General features: G+C 41.4%; 1 protein-coding gene across 2 annotated transcripts in view; it reads left to right on the top strand.

Annotated features, from left to right (window-relative positions):
• Positions 1-23,440, top strand: part of EBF2 (EBF transcription factor 2) — a 191,464-nt gene that overhangs the window by 121,809 nt on the left and 46,215 nt on the right. For both annotated transcript variants that reach the window (XM_047717385.1, XM_047717386.1), the window contains exon 7: positions 12,734-12,815. In XM_047717385.1, coding sequence (XP_047573341.1) covers positions 12,734-12,815 — 82 coding nt within the window. The remainder of the gene's footprint in view (positions 1-12,733; positions 12,816-23,440) is intronic.

The following is a 23,440-nucleotide window of genomic DNA, read 5'->3' as shown; positions in this document are numbered from 1 at the left end:
AAAATCTCTTTCTGGCATTTAAAAACAAGATTTCATTTTTGGTACTGAGATTTGGAAATTTCTGAAAAGCTGGTGATACCTGTAAAGTAAATAGAGGTTTTAAAGTCAGCAAAGTTTTTGAATGAAAAAAAAAAGCAATCAGAAATAATGCCTGATTCCTGGAACCTTATGTAGATATAGGGGTTGGGTTGAGATTAGACTAATGTCATCATATCCTGCTACACTGACAACACTCTGGAATATTATTAGCTTTATCTGGATACCTTTTGTATCAAATTCTTGACCTGATTTTTGTCCCAGTTTCTCTTTTATATCATTTAGGTTTAGTGCTTCCTTTAAGAAAAAAAAAAAAAAGTTAAAAAAATTCTAATGAAAGCCGGCTGACTCTACTATGAGTAATATAAGAAAATCTGTTTTGCTAAGGGAGTGACAGAATATTGAAATACCTGGTTTTATATTTTTATGTGGGTTTGGCAAATGCAGTCTGAAAGTGGCTAATATGATACCCGACCTGGTGTTAATAGCCAATGATAATTCCATATGTACCACCTGCTACCTGTCAGGTTACACTTTCTTTCTTTTTTCCTTTTTTGGCATGAGGGTTACATTAACTGTGAATATGAGTCTTCATGGCCAGAGTGGAGGCAAGCCGTCATACTTTTCAGATGAAGTAGATCTTTGATGTCATTATCATGCTTTTCTTCAGTCACCCCTTCTTCCCAACCCACCCCCTGCCTCCTATCCTGACAACTTCTATGTAGCCCTTAAGGGGCACAACATACCATCTTGAATTTGGGAATGGGGAGAGAGAGGGAAGGAGACAGAATGAATCATGAGGATAAACTAGACGTGATGTTCGTGGGGGAAAATCTTTCTACTAAAAAGTGAAATGAGAGAAATTTCCTGGAATGTATATATGGGGGAAAAAACCCATTAGCCAAGGCCGATGTGGATTTGTTAACTAATTGCTCTACACCTTAGTGTTTAAATGCCGCAAAGTCGTTTCTCTTTCTCCCTAATAATTTGTCAGGAATGTCTCAAAACCTAACTCCACATAGGTCACAACAGCTTCCTCTTGGCTCTCTCCCACGGATACATATTTTGAAATTGGCTGGGTAAAGCTGAAGATAATATCCAAAAAACCCCAAACCGAAACCAAATCACTTGCCTCTCCATGCATGGGGCTTGACTGGGTGACCTTCTGGCTCCTTCCAGCTCTAAGCTCTGCTGCAGATAGGATGGAGCATGCTAGGTCCAACATAGTACATGAAAAGGATTTTTCTTGAAAGGTAAAGACATTATTAAGGATCCATGGCCATTCACATATTTTTTTGAAAGAAAATAGTTTTAGCCTCTTGTTAGTATTATTCCAGCTGTTGTTATTATGTTCCTTCTGCATAACTCTGAAAGACACAGAAAATTCCCTTTCTTTTAGGATTTTAAAAATACCCTTAAACTGGTTAATCTCTTCAGGTGGAAACCAAAGGCAAACGCTATGGTCTGGCTCAGAAAAACTGTCCAAATGTCTTACGTTTCCAAACTATCCAAGTAATAACATTGCTTAGCTCAGAAAAATTGTTGCGCTTTTTCCAGGTGCTTTCAAAATATTTTCCTCAGTCTGGTTAGTCCCTGTAATAACCCCATGACATAGCTGGAGTCTAAGGTACATGCCTCTTGGGGCAGAAACAGAAGCTGCCCCTTGGTTTGACCCCCTGGCATCTGCTCCTGGCGGTGGCCACGGGCCTCTGAGACTACTTCTAAATTTTCAACTCAACTCCCAAGCTAGCTTATGTCCTCACTTTGTCCAAAAAAAAAAAAAAAAAAAAAAAAGTTGGCTGACTAGTAACAGGAAAGTATATGGTAATGAACCTGGAGAAATCATTTCCCATTCTTCAGAAGAAGTTGCTGTTGTTTGTAGAGTCATTGTAAAAACCTAAACCTCCAGGGATAGACGGCCAGGCACATTTTAAGTGGCTTGTTCTTTTGGCCTACCAATCTTTTGGTTGCTAATATTAGTGATTTAGCTGAGTGGGAGGGCTAAGGAGCTCTCTCTTTCCTTGTCTCTTTGAATGTTTGATCACTTACCCCCGCCAAAACACGCATTTTCCACTTTGTTTCTCAGAGGTTCATTCTCAATTCATGTCACTATTTGTACGCTTGCCTTGGCCTTCCAGATTCCTGCCGTGCCTCAATTTTCGAGCCAGGTATCTACGAGTATGTTGACTCTCCCTGATCCTGGTTTATTTGGGGGGTCAAAATTGAGCTTTGTGCTTGGTTGCAAAACTATTACAATTTCCCATTTTCAAGAGCACAGATGCATACGTTTCTTTGAGACTGTACTCTTCAGCATTAAAGAGGGACCCTTCATTGTAATCATTACCAAATGGATACAGTACTAATGGAACTTAATTGTTTCCACTAGATGGATCTAGGGTGTTTTTGGCAGCCAAAATGAAAATGATTCCAAATACCATCAAAGGGGCTTATAAGCACCCAGCATGCACAGAGTGTTTTGATATACAGTGGAGTGTTAATATCATTATCTCTCCTAATACAACATACGGTTACTTTAATCCTCTCCCGCCTCTGTGATCTTGGAAGATCCGACGGATAGAAGGCAAAGAATAAAACATTATATACAAGGAGACAAAGGGAGAATTAGTCCCCATCTCTGATACGATTTTTTTGATTGTTTGAATGTTGGCTTCAAATATGTACCTTTATCAATACTGACTTCTGTATCTTCCACGCTAGTTTGAGTTTGTATGCGACATCAAACATACCTTTTCACACATGTTCTTTCCAGATTTTTTTTTTAACACTTACTTAGCAGTTTATAGAAGGAAGTGAATGATCTCCTCAAGCTGCTTACAAATTAAAAAAAAATCTGTGCTTATTAATTATGCAGGATTAGTCTAATTATAATTCAGCAAATTAATTAGCGACAGAAGGTGTTCTGAAACATTGGAGTACATTTGCATGTTAAATGGAGAGGCTAGTCTGTAATATATGTAAATTTATGCATGGCTTCATAGTTTAATTTAAAAATTTGCAGCTGCATATGGTATGGGAGCAGGTGAAAAGTCAGTTTTAGTTTAATGATGCTAACAAACATGGATGTGTCCTGTCTTAGCAAGAGAATGCACTCATATCTGCTAATCTACGACTCTGTCATAAGAATATGCATTACACTGATGCTCAAACTCAAGGTCATTAGTGAGTGGACCGTAGGTGCAGTAAGTCAGAGCTAAAAGCTGCAGAGAGAAAGCGACGATAGGAAGGACCCAAACCCTGAACTTGTTTGCCACTTTGTCCAGGAGCGGATATTGAGACAGTCCGCTTTAGTTTCGGGAAAGTCACATTCCAGCCCGTGTAAAAAGGGACATCTATTTGCCTGACTGTTATCTACTCTGGTCAGGTATAAAAGAGTTGTCCAACCTTGATTCCCTTCTCCAAATATTCAATTTGCACTTCATTTCAATTTCCCGGAGCCGTGGGAAAGTTATTACAAGTTATGAATAATGGTTAGGGTAGAGAGTTTTACACATGGCCTCAACCATCTGGCTAACAGTAAAACCAGCGGACCAGGGCAGCAGCAAGGGCTCTTGGTGTAATTGGTGTTCACTGCTCAGCCTAGCATAGATGAGCTTCACAGGGAGGGCAGAGCGCCGGGAGGGGGGAGGGGAAGGCTGCACAAGGGGAGAAGGGGCGCTAAGGAAATAGGACGGTAAGGACCCATTAAGCTGATGGCTGGCTAATAACTCATTTCTCTCCTTCACCCGAGTAGTCGTGGCATTAGAAAGGGAATAGATTTGTATCCCAATTCTGAAGGCTCACGGAAAGATGCTTCCCGAAGTCAGTCAGTAACGTGCAGTTTCCCTCTGTCTTTTTTCCATTTCTGATCAGAAGGGCTAGGAAGGGATAGGGCAAAAGAGAGGATTTGGGTTAAAAACAAAACAGAAACAAACAAGCAAACAAACAAACAAAAGGAAGAGATGAAACTGTGCACATTGCAAAGAGTCCTCCAAAGACATTTTACGAGAACAATTGGATTACAAACATGCTCTTCGTGTTGTGTTTTCATTCCAATTGAAGCCCAAAGAGTTCAATTATTATTTTTCATTATGGTGGTCAGATTTTCATCTGAGTGCAAAAACAAGAACTTTTCCTTGGAGATTTTTTTTCCCTACCAGCCCTCATGTTGCCAAGTAATGGAATTCCAGGAGAGTGAAGATGTCTTGAGTACAGAAGAGAAAAAAAAGTCCCAACATCAGCCCCAGGTCCTTGGAAACTAGAGTGGGTTACCAGCCGGTAGTGAGTGGAGATCAAAGTGGCCCCTTGGTTATATCCTGGGCGATTGTTTGCCTTTTGAGCTACGGGAGGCATTCACTTTAGAACAAATCATAAAACGAAGTCTATCAGTACAGAGTCAGAATTACACGGTGGGGGAAGTGGCTCCCTCCCGGCTCCTGAATGACTACAGCAGACTCATCCTGAGGCAGCGTGTTGGTAACGATGGATCTGTTGCCACACTGAAATGCCACTTCCAGGAGCTTGTCCTTGGAGTGAACGCCGAGAGAATATGATTTGATGGGGCCTGCTGCCAAGTAGGAACCCAAATGATTTTGCCTGCCCGGAGCTTACTGAAAACAGTGGTGAGGATCTTGACCCAGTATCTTCCACTGTTCCTCTTTTCTGGCAATCTGTTGTAATAGAGTTAATGGCATACTCTTTTTTTCTTTGGAAAAGAGCCCTCCCTAAAAATCAAGGGAAGAACTTTAATATGGGACAGATAAGCAATGCAGAGAGAACAGATCTGAATTATACCCCCTCTGGTATATTTCGTTTGGAAAATGGGCTATTTTAAAAGGTTGTGGGGAAGAAGGGGCAGTTCAAGGAGAGTGGCAGAAGCATGCCCAGCGAAATGTGAGGGAGCTAACTTTGCCTGGTAACTAGTCCTCACTACTGGCCTAGAGGCTCTATTACAGAAGGAAGAAACTGAGGGTATTAATTTTCACACTAAATACTAAGTAAGCAAATAATAATAATAATTAATAATAATAACAATAATAATGATAATAATACAGAAGCTTTGGCATCCTGTGGAAATGACTTGGTAGGGAGGACCCAATAAGCTCCCACATGAAAGACTGAAATTATCTGCTGCTGGAGAAATTAACTTGCTGGTCTATTTAAAAATGTCCAAAGGAGGATAGTCTCCACTGTCCCTTGGGTAATGCTTTCAAAATTTAGCTTGGTGACTTGACTCTGAAAAAATGTTTTCCAAGACTTAAGTCAACTTCTTAGGTTATACATTTGACTTCCAGCCTTTTTTTCTCCATGGTCTTAATGGACAAATGGCCTCGAGTCTTCCTCATCCACTCAGGGCAATCGCTGACCTTCTTTTTGTAGAGAGCTTTTTGTCAAGGGTCGTCTTTGGACCAGATGTGTTCTTGAGATGGCCTGTTTTCTGATGTCTGAGAGACTTGTTTGTTTTCTTCCGCACACTCCAAAATAGCCACCTAATTTTCAGAGAACGTGGGTCCTGATAGGAGTGATAGACGTTTTTGTTTGTTTGCTTGTTTTGTTTTGTGACATGAAGAATGATTTCACTCTCATTTCCAGAGAGTAAGATAATGGACGTGACATGATGCCCCATGTGGATCAATGAGGCCGTAGTTCCCGAAACAAAGAGCTGCTTGGCAGTGTGTCCTACCTTTTCCTCCAGAAGGAGAGTGGCCAGACTCCCACTAGAGCAATGTTCTTCTAAGAGTCGGACAAAGCAGAGTTCCCCTCCTAGCTCTTCTACTTATTAGCTCTTTGACCTTGGACAAGGAAGCTAACCTGGCTGAGTCTTGCTTATTTCCTCTGTAAAATGGAGACGTTGATTCTCCTACTGTCAGAGGTGGGTGGATTAAACAAAATCACACATGGCCCATAATATGGGGTTGATGAAGGTGGGGCATTTCTTTGTTGTTATTATAATCATCATCATGATTAGTCTTTTAGCCTTTGGGAGTTAGAGACATCGAGTATAGCTATAAGAAAGAAAATTGAGTGCTTCAGAGTTTTTTGTAGACTTACATTTTTTGAATCTGAGATGGCCTTTCACTGACATAGCCTGAGTGAATTAATGGTCATTAAACTCTTCCACAGGAATGTCTGTAGAGATTAAAGTTTCTGTGCCTACTCCGTTCCTGTATTCATATTTACATTTTAAGGGCTTGTTGAAATAAATGGAATAGATAGAAAATCGGCTTATAAAAATGAGTATTTGACTGAAGCCTAAGGAAGACAGTCAGTCAAAATTTTAAAATTTCTCCTCTTTCCATGGATCTTCTTGAACTTTGTGCCTGCCATCATCTTACCAAGCAGATTCCAATAAGAAGCATTCCCAGATGTCCAACTGTCAAGTTTTTAAGGTGTAGCAAGAACCAATGGGGAATTTGACCTCCCAGAGTGTGTTAATTTTTGTGGACTTCAATGAGAGTCTTCACAAAGCCCTAAAGCTTCAGGGCCCTTTCTCAATTGGGCTGACACCAATCAATAGGGCATGTCATTTTCAAGCCAAGCATGGGGCCTACTGGTGCCCTTCACCTTACTTTAACTGCCTAGATTTGGATTCTGCTGGAGGCTTTTGGGAGAGGGAAATGTATTCTTTCTGTGGTAGGAAGGTTCAAAGAGGATATCACAGTTAAGACCTAGATTAAAGCTGGAACATTATCATCATGATTTTACTGGTCTCTAGTGGAAACCTAACACTTAGGGGTTTTCCTACCTTATAAAGCAGAGTGAGCTGCCATGTTGGCCATCCCGAGTGAGAAAATGGCCCCAGGGGTATATCCATCCTGCACGAGACCCCTGACTCTGCCTAGTGCCCCTAAGGATATAAGCTTGACAGGGCCCTGGGAGAGGGCTGCCCATTTCTTTCTTTTCTTTTTCTTTTCTTTTCTTTTCTTTTCTTTTCTTTTCTTTTCTTTTCTTTTCTTTTCTTTTCTTTTCTCTTCTCTTCTCTTCTCTTCTCTTCTCTTCTCTTCTCTTCTCTTCTTTTCTTTCTTTCTTTCTTTCTTTCTTTCTTTCTTTCTTTCTTTCTTTCTTTCTTTCTTTCTAAGATTTTATTTATTTGACAGAGATCACAAATAGGCAGAGAGGCAGGCAGAGAGAGGAGGAAACAGGCTCCCTGCCAAGCAGAGAGCCCGATGCGGGGCTCGATCCCAGGATCCTGGGATCATAACCTGAGCCGAAGGCAGAGGCTTTAACCCACTGAGCCACCCAGGTGCCCCGCCATTTCTTTCAAATATGATTTTATCATCCAGGCTATCCCAGGTAGTTTTTAGAAATGATTTTTTGACAGTTCTTAGAAAGGTAGGAGTGTTTTAAAGGAAAGAAGTTACCTTTTTTTCAGAAGCACACACAAACAGTGGAAGCCAATTGAATTTTAATTTATTGGACTCTAGAAAAGGAGGGTTAGCAGTTAATCCAGATAAAATGTGTCTTCCTCAAAAATCAATGGCCTTAGGCTTTTAAAGACCTAACACAGTTTGTGAGGCTGATTCAAGTCTATGTACAGGTCAGACTTCAGTGAGCCAGCCTGCCTATGTGGCCATCACAGCAGAGAGAGAGAGAGAAAACCAGATATAGCACTCCCCGGTCTTGGCTTTTGGAGAGTATAGGGGTGCTCTTGTCCTCATGGTGTGTAACATGTGACCATGGCATTGTAGGAGTTATCCCTAGGGTTGGCAGAATTAGATTTCTTTAAGGGAATAAGTTTCAAAGTGAAAGGTATTCTACATACTATTTTGTGTAGAGTAAGGTTCTGCTTAATGGTAGCTGTTACTAGTGCTAAGTTCACATTCTTTTGATACACATCCCTGTCTAATCTTTTTCTTGAAAGAAGCTTTCAAGCCTTCCCACAGTGCTTTCCTTAACATTTTTTGTATTACAATTTTTTAGAAGGCGCTATATCTTGGCATTCAAATGGGAGGTGAATTGAATGACCTCTACCACAAATCTGGGCAAAATCAGGCTAGGTTTTGTATCCATCAGATCATTGGTTATAATTCTGGAATCCGGCATGAATACTAAGTATCTGCCCTTCCTTTGATTTAGACACAGTACCTCCTTCTCTTCCCCCACCTCTGGACCTTAACTTTTCACCTTATTTGTGCAACTAGTTTGAATCTCAGTTTCTGTTTGGGAAGTCCCAGGACACATCTAGACCCATCTAGGAACTTTCATTCTACTCTCGAACAGTGCTATGTGTTCCAATATTCCAGAGATTGCAAGAGAGAGAGACTTCTGTGTGGCTGGGCAGTCCCCTGAAATCTTAGACCCATATTCAGGAGTCTCCAGATTCCTCTCAGAATCTGAAGAAGCATATTTTGAATAGCTTGGTAGTGTGCTCCATGACAGCAAAGATTTGGTCCATCTTATTTGCCATGGTGTTTGAACCTTTGTGGAACATACTATACACTTCATAATTGCTCAAATGGTTAAATCAATTAATTCAGCAAGGATTTTCATTAGTAGGCATTTACTTCCATGCAACTATATTTGACTTAGTGTTTTCTCCTAGGGATGCTATAGTCTTCTTATTCTTCAAGAAACCAGAATCCTTCACGTTGTTCTTTTTCTTTCCTCCCTCTCTCCCTTCCTCCCTCCTTCTCACCCTCCATCCCTCTTCTTTTCGTTATTTTCCTTCCTTCCTTCTTTTCTTCCTTCCTTTTTCCTTTCTTCTTTCTTTCAGACCATTTTCTAAATTTCTAAAACCAGCTATATTGAGATATAATTTATACACTATAAAGTTCACTTATTTAAAGTGCACAATTCAGTGGCTTTTAATGTATTCACAGAGTTGTGCAACTGTCACCACAATCTAATTGGTTCAGGAAACAGACCGCCAGATGGAGCTTGCTGTGAGAAAGACCCAGGTTCAAATCCATGTTTCTGCTACTGACAAGCTATGTGATCTTGGGCAAATTTCTTAAATTTTTGGTGACTTCGTTTTTCCTAGCTGTGAAATAATTCATCAGTTGTAAAGTTATTGTAAGAAAAAAATGGCGCATTGTATATGAGGTACTTCCACCTAGCCTCAGGGTATGGCACAGAGTAGATGATTGACAGACTTTCGAAGGATCTCCTCTGTGATCCCTGTACGCTTCAGCTGCTGGACCAACACAGGATGGTGAGCAGGGACACAGATGGCTCTGATTGGTGATGTTCCTGAGCCACCTTCTCCTGCCTCAGAAGCATGTAGAAGGGAGCCTAAGACGATGGTCACTCAACAGTTTGCCTGTCAAGCCCCAGGGGACTGCCTGCTCTGACCAAGGCATCACTCGAGATACTCCACTGCCCACCGATCAGCTGTCCCTGCTTACTGTTTTCCCCACCACTTCAGATCAGTGGGTTTGACCTACCTTTCGGAAAACCCTGCACACACACCCCCTTGGACTACAGCAAATCATGGTCTTTTTGTCTTAGTGGTTTCTTCCCTCAGTGTAGCCATTTCTGGAGGCTCTCAACTCTACACACTTTTCTTTGCCATCACAGAATATTAATGTTAGAAGAACCCTAGTGATAAGCCAGTTAGACCCAGTTGAACAAACTGAGGCCCAGAGAAGTGAGCTAATTTGGTTACACACTTGGCTCAGGTCAAGACTAGACTACCGTGCGGCATGTCATACATATCTGTGGAGTGAAGAAATGCCCTTTGGTTCATTGCATCACCCCAGCTGACCTAGGAACCAGGTTGCAATGTGCTGCTTGAGTTCACATTTTGATCCCACCTCTCTACTCCCGTGTATCTAGAGACCAAGGATAAACCTGTCGTTGTTGGTGTGTCCACTCCTAAGGAATGAGATCAGAAGCTTTGCAAAGTGTACTACTAAGTGGTTATGATATTTATGTAGTCAACATTGTTTGGAGAAAGTGGAAATAACAACTTCCAGCCTGATGAGAATCTGCACATTTGGTCTGAATCTTGCAGTTCATTTGGGTTTCCCGTTTCTGAGCGCAGAGCACTGACATTTCCCAGGCAGCTCCGGCTTCGGAGGGATCCAGGCCCAGGGGATTTGTTCCCTGCAAGTCACCCTGTGGTTAATGGATGGTATAGTTAGTAAAGTGTTCTGTATCGAGCCCCTGAGCATGGTGGGCTGGGGGGGGGGGGTGGGTGGAAGGGAGGGAGGTGGAAGCTAGCAGTAAAAAGAAGAGAGAAAATTGGAGAGAGCAGTAAACCCCCAGGACTCCTTTAAATTAATTTTTAGGCTCACATATAAATATCCAGGTCATAATTTCTGGACTAGCCATTTAGAAGCAGCTATGTCTTCTTTTAGGAAGCTGTATACAGTGTAAGAGAATTTTCTCTCCCTCTCTCTCTCCCCACATATCCCTCCTTCCTCCGCTGCTCTCTTCCCCTTTATGAACAGAAGATTATATCCTTAGTGTGCAGGGGCTGGGCGGGTCACAGACTTAGACTCCAGGCCAGCAAAAGAGTCAAAATTTTCCACCCAAAGAACTGATAAGGGTCCTAATTGAAACTGAATTGAGCCTTTCAGCAGGCCCCTTCTTTCCCTAAATCAATTTGATTTCATGTAAACATGTATTCCTTCTGCACGTTTCCACCTTCCACACCATGCATCTAATAATGTCTTCACGAACATTAATGTTTTCGCCAGATATGTTTTAGAGAAAGGGTCAGGTAGGTAAGGGAATGTATCAAACACGGGCAGTGCATTATAAGGAGCTCAGTCGAAGCAAAACTTTCCCCAAATCAAGGACTCTGTAAGAAAAAGCACTCGAAGAAAAAGCTTTAGGAGGGGAAGAGGTGTAAATCACACTTGGGGGTGTTGGAGGATAGATGTGGTGTGGGAGTGGGGGCTATTGTTCGGAAGGAGACCCGAGTGAGAATAAAGCAAGTTTTAAGCATATTGTAAGAGCATCTCCGTGGGTTGTGAGTGACTCTAGCCGCCTCTTCTGTAAATGCACAAGTACAAGGACGTTTCCCTTTAGAAAAATAAAATATTTGCATTGTGATCAACCTCTGAGTGCTACTGGAAGACGTTTCACAGCACTTTAGGAAGCGAAAGCAGGTTGTGATTTTGAACGCTGCATAAAGCAGTGCGGAGCAAAAGGAAACAAACAAACAAACAAATAATAAAGAAGCATGGAGCATTCCTCTGCCCTGTCACTCCAGAGGTAGCTCCGGTGAAGACCTGGATACCTTCATGGCACAGGAAGTCGTGCCTAATCTCCCGGCCCAGCCAAGATGAAAAGAGAGAAGTGAAAAGCAGATGTTATAACATCATGAACAAAATTTTAGCTGTTATTTCCAAATTCCCACCCCACCTTTATTTGTAGCTAGGGGTCAGGAGCAGTTGGCCAAATATTTTTAGCAAATTTAGAGTAAAACATCCTCAAATACAGAAACCATTTTGAAGAACACAGTTCCCATTCTCTCCTCCTTCATCATTTACTGTTTATCTTTCCATCAGATTTTTTTTTCTTTAAGTGCTAGATACAATTAACTGGAGCACCGTCCAATTCTTTTGTGTGATTCTTTAAAAAATAAAAAATAAACAGAAGGTCACCCAGAGAGCATCTCACCAGCCGTTGCTTTAAAATAGAATTTTTGGAAGCATTGTTGATTTCTACTTATTTTTGTTGGTAAATCCTGGGGAAAAAATGTATATCTTTTCCTTTAAAGTTCTAATTCAAGGCATGGATGTGAGAGTTCTGGAGGGACTTTGGGACTGCGGTAAAATTTCGTTGTCATAGTAACAGAAAGGGAAATAGGCCTAGCTCACCTGGGACTTTAACACTGCAAAAGCTGGATTTTTTTCTTTTCTTTTCTTTTCTTTTTTTTTTTTTTTCTTTCTTAAGGAAAAGGACTCTGCAAGTGAGATAAATGAAAAACTTATTGTGTTTTGAAACAAAAATCCCAAACATTAAATAGGTAAATGGCTGAAAAGGTCACCTCTCCCATTTTTCTGGTTCGACGTAGTTGTCTGATTAAAAATGCCCAATTTAGAAATTGCACAAATAGTTTATTTTAGAAACAGTTGGCTTACCAATATGCCTCAGGACGAATGATAACCTTAGACGGTGATTCGGTGACTTTGTATTTTTCCCGATAATCTGCAGAAGGTCTGAGAGGACATTCACACTTGTTATGAGTCCTAAAAACCCCAGTGTGTACCAGCACAGACTGACCCGCCTCTGGATGGCAACATTACTGTTTTCTGATTTTGTATACATTGGTTAAAAAGACCAGGAGCGCTTTGTGTGTGAGGGTATACGTGTGAGGTATGTGAGCACGGAGGTGCATGTGGTCGGCGGAAAGCCACATGCGTGAGAAACCCTGGGATTCTGGGGGAAGTTATGCCATTTTTTTTCCCCCGGAGCAAGACATTTTTGCGTGGCAGGAGTCACTGCTGCTTTGGAAGCCTTATTTGTGGGAGACGGAGTGCCCTTGCAGCTCGGGGGGCAGGTATATAAACCAGAGCCCAGCTTGTGAACCGCTTCGCAGGCCTCAGCGGTGCTGGAGCCGGCGTGTGATCGCAAACATCCAAATTTGCAAATTGCAGAAGGTCAGCGGTGTTCCTTCCCAGGCAGGGCAGGCTGAAACTCCCCAGACATGAAATACAATCCCTTTTAAATCAAATCTAATATAATGCAGATCTATTTTCTCTTAAAAAATGTTTACTCCACCATGTAACACATCGCTTTCTCTTCACAGATTCTTTCTAAAATTTTTCCTCAAGTGCAATCAGAATTGTTTGAAAACAGCAGGAAACCCGAGGGACATGAGAAGGTTTCAGGTAAGGGGCCTGCCGTTCCTCCCTGTTAAAGAAGTTGTCCTGTTTTCTCTCTCTTTAGCACTTTCTTTCCTTTCTTTTTTTTCCCCTTAGAAAACATTATTCACAGAGTTTGCTAACAATACAGATAACTCTGATTGCGTTGAGGGTTTCTGCATTTTGTAGTGTTTAGGCCTTTCGCCTCTGTTGCCCAGGCCCTAGGGGAAGGGCACCAACCTGGGCTGGAGATTTGATTTTCAGCCCTCAGGCTGCCCTTCGCGCGCACACAGCTGCCCACAGCAGGACCCGTGTTCTTGATATTCAGCCACTTTGGGATTTTTCAAAGCGGCTTCTCTGTGCTCTCTGCAAGCAACAGCCTCTTCCCTTCCTCTCCCACCGATTAACTATTCAGTGGTCTCTCTCAGAGTCTTCAGGAAAGCAGCAGCCCAAACAGCCGTGGTCACTTTAAGATCGCAGCATGACAACAAGACCCACGGGACAGTGACCCAGCTGCCTGGCAGTTAAATCTGCCACCGGTTTCATCACCCTTGCCACTGATGTACTGAGGATACGCGCTAATAAAAACACAGAGAGAGGCAAAGTGTGTCAGGTTGGAGATGAGAGGAAGTGCAGTCCCCCTTGGCCCCCTTCCTTAATCTTTGAAGGACCCTTATTTAATCTGCCAAAAGGCTTTCCTGCCATTCGTACACCCTGTCAAAATATAGAGAGCACCCTTCCCTGCAGAAACATGGAAAACACATTAAACAATAGCATCCAAGCTTGAGACTTTAAAGAAAAAAAAGTCTGGCAGCCATGGGAGGGATGGGGATATTAGACTTGTATTTTCGGTGAGAACAGTGAGGTTCTGAGGGTTGGGTAACTCACCTCGAATCACAGGAAGGGTAGAGTGGAACCAGGAACCAGGAGGGTCTATCTGGTCAAACCCCTTCCACCAGACCACGAGTCAGCAGCTGCTAAGTGGATGCCTTGTTGTTGGCTTTTTGAAATTCTTCATAATTTCTGAGCCAAGAGTCACATACACTCATTTGGCACGGGATTGGGCCAGTCATGGGGCTGCTCCTGCCCGCCACCCAGAGAGCTTCTGGGGCTTAGGACCAGAGTCCTTCAGGAGTTAACAGGGGAGATGGGCACATACAAGGTGAGAAAACTATTTAGTAAAAAAAAAAAAAAAAAGTCATGTCATTTTTTTTTTTTTCTCTTCCCCATGTCATGGTCATCAAACAGCCTTGCTGACACTGGGACATTTTTGGTTAGTTATTTAACATGATTACCAGCCTCTCTTAAAAAAGTCAAACCCCTCCTCTCCATCGTACAAATATCCCCCTTTTGCACGGTGTAAAGACAAGCAGAAATAAAATGAGCTTTCTTGGGGACCACACGGGAGCATTGTGCGGGGAGGAGGTTGATGGTGTTTTGTGTTCCAAATACAAACGTACATAATATCAGCCCAAAAAATGTACAAGATTCAAAAGGATTCCAGAGCACCGTGATGGCCAAAGCTTGGCTTTCACTTCCTGAAGAAACAGAAGTAGGAAGAGGGGTTGGCAGTTTGGATTCCTATCCCCCTATTCTCTACCATCACTTCCAAAGACTTTTATATTTGAGAATGCTCCCATCAATTTCAAGAGGCTTTTAACAGAATGTCTTGGTATTTTATTTTTCTCAAATTTTGGAAATGTACAAACTAAGCACATACATGTTCGTATTTTCTATACTTTTTCCATTATTTGCTAAGTAATGGTTTCATGTTTCAGTGTGCCTGAGCTTTTAACAGCATTGGAACAAATACTACTGATCTCAAAATAATGGGAGATTCTCATTCAATGTGAAAATATTTGACTTCTACAAAGAATTTTTTTTAAGTTTGTAGATTCTAATTGTCTTATTTTGGGGATAGAGCTAAAATTAATTGGCAATTTTGGGGGTTTTTTTATTGACATAAAATTCATATAACATATTCATCATTTTAACCATTTTAAATTATGCAATTCAGTGGCCTTTAGTATATTCACAATGTTGTGCAGCCATCACCACCATACAGTTCCAGAACATTTTCAACATCTCCAGATGAAACCCCATCCTTCCCAATTCCCCTTTCTCCCCACCCACTGACAACCACGAATCCACTTTCTGTGTCTATGGATTTTTCTATTTGGGACATTTCATATAATTGGAATCATTCAATAATACATGTCAACAATACACAAATCATACAACGATACATACAATTTTCATGTCTGGTTTCTTTCTCTTAGCATCATGTTTTCAGGTTCATCCTTGTAGCAGGTATGAGTAGTTCATTCCTTTTTATGGCTGAATAATATTCCATTGTAAAAGCACATTTTGTTTATTTCTACATCAGTTGACGGACGCTTGGGTTGTTTCTACTTTTAGGCTTTTATAAATAATGCTGCTATGAACATTTGTGTACAAGCTTTTTGGTGTGTGAACATATGTTTTCAATTCTCTTGAGTATATATCTAAGAGTACAATTCTGAGTCATATGTTAACTCTATCTTTAGCTTTTTGATGAACTGCCAAACTGTTTTCCACAGTGGCTACATTATTTTATATTCCCACCAGTAATGTATGAAGGTTCCAATTTCCCCATATCTTTGCCAACACTTGTTATTTTCTAGGATTTTTTTTTTTTGTCTTTTGTTTTTGTTTTAATTTCTAGCCATCCTACGCGTGTGAAGTGGTATCTCATTGTGGCTTTGATTTGTCTTTCCCTAAAGATATGAGCATTTTTTTCATGTGCTTATTGGCCCTTTATTTGTATATCTTCTTTGGAGAAATGTTTGTTCAAATCCTTTATTCATTGTTAAATTGAGTTATGTATCTTTTTATTGTTGAGTAGTAAGACTTTTTTAAATATATATTTGGGATACCAGGCCCTTCCTTATCAAATAAGTGATTTGCAAGTATTTTTTCCTATTCCATGACTGTCTTCTCACCTTCTTGATAGTGCCCTTTGGTGTACAAAATAATTGATAATTTTTATACTGTGCTCAGATTCTATTAAGAGTATAACCTTCAATGAATACTCTTTATGTGGAGAAGGCTACTATGGAGAAAGTCTTGACTATGTGCTGTAATGGTCAAGTGAGAGACCTGGATCAAGTTCAAAATACGAAACCAAACCGGAGATTGAAGGTAGTCATGGTGAGAGGATCTGAAGGAATGGTAACTTAGGAATTTCTGAAATACATATCTTATTCAGAATGACAAAGATAATACTTTAAAACCATATAGACAGTTACTTCGTTCCTCCATTTTGTTATATGATCGATCAAATATATTTCCTAGCCAGGAGCTTTGACCAGCTAAGCTACGGCACCGGCTGATCCAATATATTTAATCTGAAACATTCTTTTGTAGAGATTTGTTAAGAACAGAATAGAAATAGGAAATTTTTCTTACCAAATCATGAATCCAACCAAACTCCCTCTTCTCTCCCACCTCTCTTCTTTCCCCTGTCCCAAAACAGTTGTGGAACTTGTATTCTTTTTCCCATAATGACCAAATGAGAACAAAATCATTACATTAATTTTTTTTCAAGCCTGAAACAATTAATTTCTTTAATTCAGTCTAAGTCCCAAGCATCTCAGACATAAATAAATACATACACCTATTTATCGAAACACAATAGGTTTTAATCCTTTTTCAGCTCAGATCCCTTTGAAAATTTGGTAAAAGCTATAGATTCTGTTGCCATAAAAAGCTGCATTTAAGCCAAGCTTTGCTTAAAATGTCAGGTGTTCCCACATCTCTTAGGGTTCCATGGTCTCCTGACCTAAGGAAATGAAATTCATCTACCAAATGGGTATCCTCCATGTAATTTAACTCTTACAAAGGGGACCTGTCCCCTTGGGAGTTCACTTGATAATCTTCCCACCTTCTTATAAGTGCCATCTGTTCCAGGTGACTCCTGGATCCATATCCTTAGACCTCAGCCTTCTCTGGAGCTGCAGAAATCCCACTCTACCATCTTCCTGGGCATCTTCCCTCAGGTTACTAATGAGCACATGTTCATGGCAGAATTCAATACTTGCTCTCTGGATCCATGCCTTCCTCATTTATTGGTGAAGTGTCACTTCCTCCCCCTAAGTATATGCTAAGTCTATCTCTTCTCCTGAACACACCTGCAATAGGTCCCTGCTTCTCCTTCTTCCTTGTCCAGTCCTAAAGCTCAGATTTGGAAAGGCATGGCTGATTAGTATCTTCGTACCTGGCACATCCCCTGTTGTTTCCATATACCCACCGCTCGCTAGGCACACCTCACTGATTTCTACTACGTGGACTATTACTTGAACCTTTCCACACATTTGCCCCTCTGCTTGTGATCCTTTTGCCCCCTCTAATTTGTGACTTTTAGTCATGCTTCAAGACTATACGTGAATGGCACCTACTTTTTGAGGCATTTTTCTGACTCTCCCTGACAGATTCATTGGCTCCTTCTTCTGGGCCATTGTTCCATTCTCTACACACTGCTACCACACCATCAGTTACATTGTCTTGCAATTATTGTTCATCTAAGAGACTGTGATGCTTGAGGGTAACATTTTTTTTTTAATTTTTGTATTTCTCCCCAGTGCCTAGCATAATACCTGCCACTGTAAAGAGCTCAATACATTGTTTTTAAATAAATTTTTTTAAGAGAGAGAGAAGGAAAAAAGGAAGAAAGAAAGGGAAAAAAGAAAGATTTTTGTGGTCCCCAAAGTATCTAACTCCATGAGCCATACATATATGCAGAAAATCATTCCTGCCCTTATTGAAATGGAACAATTGGGTGAAACACCCAGATTAACAGCTCAGTGAAGGAAAAGAAAGAAATTTATGTCTGGTTGAAGCTGACAGTCCTGTTAAGACATAATGAACCCCATTCTTTATCTCTCTGCATTGTGGGTAGAGGGCAGGCGGTTGGAATATCCAGAAGAAAATCAAGCCAAGACAAGGAGAGGTCAAACATATTGTCACTTCCCACATTCAGGTTTTAAAACACAGAAGTTGGTAACATTTGGGCAGTTGTTGCCAACTCATTCTCAGAGATAGGCTGACTGGGTCTACTCCCAGTCATGGTGAAAACACTGATGCACTCATTCATTTGTCCAACCACCCACTCGATATTACTGAGGACCCTCTGTGTGCCAGGAACTATCCTAGCTGCTAGAGATACATCAACAAGCAAAACAGATAAATAATTCGCCACCCTTGAGGGATTTACCTCCCAGTGGGGAGATAAGGAGAATATGACAAATGAGTGAATCACATAGCTTAGCTACGCTTCTCTGTGGTCTTCAAGTGACCTGCCTGGAAGCACAGGGCCTGACATGATGCCAGTTGGTTGGTGCTGAGTACTGAGACTTAGTGGTGTGGTCATGGGCAACTGAGGTAGAATCTAAGGGATGCCTGCCATTATAATAATAATAAGTGTGGATGCTCTTCCCAATGGTTTTCTAAGTTTTCCGTGGTATCAGCTATAACACGACACTAATGTCAGCAGATCACTAACTTAGTTGGTATTGAGAACATTCAAGATCTGGGTGCCAGTTATTTTCCTTTGCCTCAACAAGACTTTGTTTTATTTTTTTAAGATTTTATTTATTTATTTGACAGACAGAGATCACAAGGACGCAGAGAGGCAGGCAGAGAGAGAGGAGGAAGCAGGCTCCCTGATGAGCAGAGAGCCTGATGCAGGGCCCGATCCCAGGACCCTGAGATCATGACCTAAGCCGAAGGCAGAGGCTTTAACCCACTGAGCCACCCAGGCACCCCAATAAGACTTTGTTTTAAGCAGGCATGATCACTGTAAAGGCTTGGGGTATTTTCCATCACACCAGTAAGCACCAACTTGCCCCTTAGTCATTCTGGAATTAGGAGCATGCACCTGGCTATATCTCTAACCTTAGGATAATTTTAAATAAACTCCCTTATTTACAAACTTGTAGCTTTCATGTAGTTAGGATAAGATTCTTACCATCACTTGCTGAACTTTTCTGAGTGACTCTTGTGTGTCTCAGATTCACCCCTAAATTATTCCATTTTTATTTAGGTCCACCCAAAATCATCATTTTTTATATACTTATTCTAGGGAGAAGACTGAGAAATATATCCTGGCAGGTCTTGCCCTCTGTTGCCTCAAGACATAAAAGGTCAAGATAGATGGGGAGCACATGCATACATTTGCAATGAGAGAAAAGTTATCTTGGGAGCCAGACTAGGGAAGGACATCAGGGCTGAGCTGATTCTTGTTTATGGGGGCTCTGCACATGCCTCCAGGATGGGCCTGCCAAAAGGGGATTTTGAGGGTCCTTGTAGGGGGTGAGGGAAAGAGTTTTGCCATGGGGGGGGACACAGATAACAGGTCTGTCAGATGTCTGAGGAAGAGAGAGCAGTGCATGGTGGCGGGGAGAGGGGAATGGAAGATGCAAAGATCTCTATCAGGATGAAGAAAGGAAGTGAGGCCATGTGAGCACCAACTGGCATGAGTGGGGTAGCTGGATACTGTGAGAGGCCTTGGGCCTGGATGCAGCCACTGCACGGGAACAATGGGGAATTAAGTGTAGATGACAGAGACACCCAGTCCACACAGCGGGGCGTTAGCCACCAGTCTGTTTGACTGAACGATGCAGGAGCAAAGGGCACGGCTACTCATGTCTTGGAACGGGGCCAAGAGCCATCCAACAAACCCTTATGATTTCTTAAACCCCCAGTTCTTATATAAAACTTTTTAATGGCACCACCATCTATTTTGCTTAAATAAAAAATGTTGAGTGTTTCTCTCACACCCATTGAAGAGGGAAACGAGAGTTTAAATTAACTCCAAATGGTAAAAATTTAATACAGCTCCAGCTGCCTGCAGGTCTCTTCAGTTCAGATCTTTCAATTCAAGAGCTACTCCAGCTGCTCTGTGATCTCATGCACCATTTGAAGGTTGCTGTGCTACCGAGCAGCAGTTTTAAAGCTCATAATGAAAATCACTTGACTTATGCCCTCTCTAATCAACAGGTGAGTCCATTATCTGGTGGTAAAACAAACCAGATAGTCTGAGAAATAATAATTATCTACTTGGAGTCAGAAAAAAAAAAAAAACCCTCTGAGGGTCTGAGGATATTTTCCTTGGTCCAGTGCTTTAAGCTTGGGAAAGGCTTTCTGTGGGTTACTTCAAGCTTTTGTCTTCTCATAGGATACCCTTCTGCCTCCCCTACCCCATGCCTTTTTGCATCTCAAATGGGGACAAGAATCAGGGTGATAAAAATTTTAACCAACCCACATAGGGAATGTGTTTTGAGTTATTCATGGGAGAAAAGGAAGAGAAGAAATAGAAGGTAGCTGTCTGCGTGTAACTCTTGGGAAAGGGCTTGTCAGATTTCAGGCAGGTGGAAACAAAGCTTAAAGGCTGAAGCATTTTAGGAGACTCAAATTTGGGTGCTAAAACCTAACACCAAACACATTCCAGAACAATCAGATGCAGAACTTCCTGGAAAGCAAAGCTTTCTTAGTTTTGCAATAGGAGTACATCGGTTTGTAGCTGCTTATGGGGACTACATGCTCCTGGTTTTTGATGAACGAGAGGTGATTCGTGAGGTCCCTGGTGGGCAGGGTTTGGTGGAAGAGAATGGCCCAGCGAGTCAAGAACTACATCAAATATGTTAAGGCTCCCCTGTGGCTCTCAAAATGTTTGCTAGTAAAATACTGCCCTTGACCATAACCATCCCACTTGGCATATGTTTTAAATCTTTTTTTTTTTAAAGATTTTATTTATTTATTTGACAGAGAGATCACAAGCAGGCAGAGAGGCAGGCAGAGAGAGAGGAGGAAGCAGGCTCCCCGCTGAGCAGAGAGCCCAATGCGGGGCTCGATCCCAGGACTCTGAGATCATGACCCAAGCCGAAGGCAGCGGCTTAACCCACTGAGCCACCCAGGTGCCCCTGGCATATGTTTTAGATGGGGAAAGCAATGGGTTCAATGGAATAAAATGAGGTAGGGTAGATGTAGCCAGTGTCTATGTATGACCTTTGAGATGGGGGGAATTTGGTAGTAAAGCAGGCTTCCTGATGACATGAGAGGCTGGTTGAAAAAAATTGCCACTTGATTTTTGTACACATTCTAACTGGTTTTTAAAAAACAAACTCTTAAAAGATGGCTATCCTAAGCCAAATTTGCAAATCGTGCCAGTGGAAATGGTCTTCAGTATACTACTGCGCTTATGCCAATTAGATTTTATTTTTTAAGTGCCAGAAGAATGATTTCAGTGACCTCGAGTTGTGTAACAAAACTTTTTCAACTCTTCAAGGCCTCTCTCAAATCTCATTTCCTTGATGGAAATGGTGGTCACCACCTTCATTATAGGTTCATTTTTCTCACCTCTGGGCTCCTGGAGTATACGGTGGCCACACAGTTTAGTCCTCAGTTATGCATTGCTATCTAGTCATCTCTTCTGATTATGTGTAGTGTTTGTTATGCATCATCAACTCCTTGGTAAGCTCCTTGAAGTCGTGACAGTGTTTTCTGTGAGTCTCCATTGCACGCAGCAGTACCGTGTCACTGGGAACATCACCGGGAGTGTCAAAAACCACCTCTGACTGATCGAAACATAGGGCTGTCTTCTTACTAAAGAAAGTGTCTTCTCAGGAGCTATATCATTAATGCCGCAGTCCCCCCTCCTTTGGTGTGAGCAGCCCCCCAACGCCCCACATCTGTCTCGACAGCAATCAACTTTGTGTTCTCTCGTTTGGCACTTGATCCTTAAACGAACAGAAAATTTAGCCTTAGGGAATATGAAACAACAGTGATTGCTAAGAATTCTGGGAATTCTTTAAAAAAAAAAAAAAAGATGACAAAATCCATACTTGTGGGGTAGGTGTTTAAAGGTAATTTTGGAGACCCTGGAGTCCAGTAACAAAGAAGAATCTAGGCTTTAAATCTGGTTTGAAAATACGATGTGTGCCAAGAATAAAGTGGTGAGGAGAAACAATTTGCAGTAGCCAATTGTTTGTTGTTAGCCTGGGTTGGATTAATGGAGGCTTAGACAAAATTATTTCATCAGAGTCCCCTTGTCGAATGCGAAAATTAGCCAGTATATAAAAACACCAACGGAGTACTTTTTCCTCATGGTGTAGACTCCAGACTTGGTTGGCCAGCACAACCAGAAGTCTGTCTTGCTTTTCTCTGTCCCTTTAATGGTCTCTATGTCTCTTTCCTCCTACCACAGGTGGAAAATAAAATCCCACATAATAGTTACGCTTTGGGAAAGCTGAAATAACATATATAGCAACTGAACAGTTATAAGGGAAAAGCACATCATGAATTTAATTCCATTTCCAGATGTAAAATGTCATAAAGAATTTTTTTCCATACTTGGCAAAATAACAGGAATTTTCAAGACCATTTTATTTAGCTTGGTGGATGCGTGTTTGTGGGTAGGTATCAGAAAGCCTTGCACCTCGGGTGTGCTCTAAATGCTACACATCCGGGCTTTACTGAGATTAAACTACCAAAGATCCACGTTCAGCTAGAAGGTACCTGACCCTCATTGAAACAGAGGGGAAATGTGTCCGCCAAATGGTTGAAATGGGTGTGTTTTCAAAGCAAGGACTCTGATCCGTATGGGAAGGTTTCTAACCCAGTGTAATTATTCTCCCGTGGGTACAGACACTAGGATTCTCATCTGTTTCAAAGAGCAGTTCATGTAGTCATTCCACACATTTTTCATTCCGACTTCTCTTTTTCCTTTACCCTTCTATGTGAGACGTAAGGCCTTTGTAGGAACACCTGGGCATGAGCTGAGAAAGGCTGGCTGGGGGTAGACTCCAAGCTGGTCCTTCCTCTGACTTGAGTAATTCAACCGAATCATACAGTTATAGCTTGGAGAAAGAGAGATGTTTAAAAAAAAAAAAAATTCAAAGTGTGATGTTCCAACAAAGCCGAAGACATTTTAGAGTGAGACGTAAAAATGCCCCATGGGTGGGCATTTTTATGTAAGTAAGTCAGGTTGGTAAGGGTTCCCATGTCGCCTGCTATCATTCCAATACCAAAGGAGCCGTTCCTCCATTGGAAACCTGATTGTACAGATTAACGGATGTGCCCACCTAAAGAGTAACTCCCACCGTGGCCTTGTATGGGCAGGAAAGAGCGCTTTATAACTCAGCTCCTGCTTTGTGTAAATTATTAGAGTGAGGGACATGGGAGTACTTTTAGATAATGAGAAGAAAAAAAAATAATTTGAGAAAGCCAATCCGTTTTCTTTAGTACTTTCAGCAGATTGCTAACACAGTTGTAGATTTCGGTCTCAAAACTGTCTTGTATTTTTCAAGGGGAGCTACTGACTTTTTCTTCATGTGGCTAAAACTGCCATTTAATCGAATGATTCAGAATGGAACCTACACTGCCACTCTCCAGTTGCTCTGTGTGAAAACTCACTAAAAATTTGAGATCACACCAAGCAAAATAAGGAATCGCAAAAATTGGAAAAACTACTTCCACTTAAAAAATGCAAGCAATTTCAATGGATCCCTACTTCTCTCTCTCGGAATTTTGTCTTTTTAAAGTGCCATGTCATAAAAAATATTTGCATGAGTATCATGGGTTATTGCTTTTGTGTTGAAATATCTCAGTCGAGGAGA

The sequence above is a fragment of the Lutra lutra genome, chromosome 2, assembly GCF_902655055.1.
Source record: "Lutra lutra chromosome 2, mLutLut1.2, whole genome shotgun sequence".
Classification (NCBI taxonomy): Eukaryota; Metazoa; Chordata; class Mammalia; order Carnivora; family Mustelidae; genus Lutra; species Lutra lutra.
The sequence above is the reverse complement of the archived record's forward strand: the minus strand, read 5'-3'. Positions and strand labels throughout refer to the sequence as shown.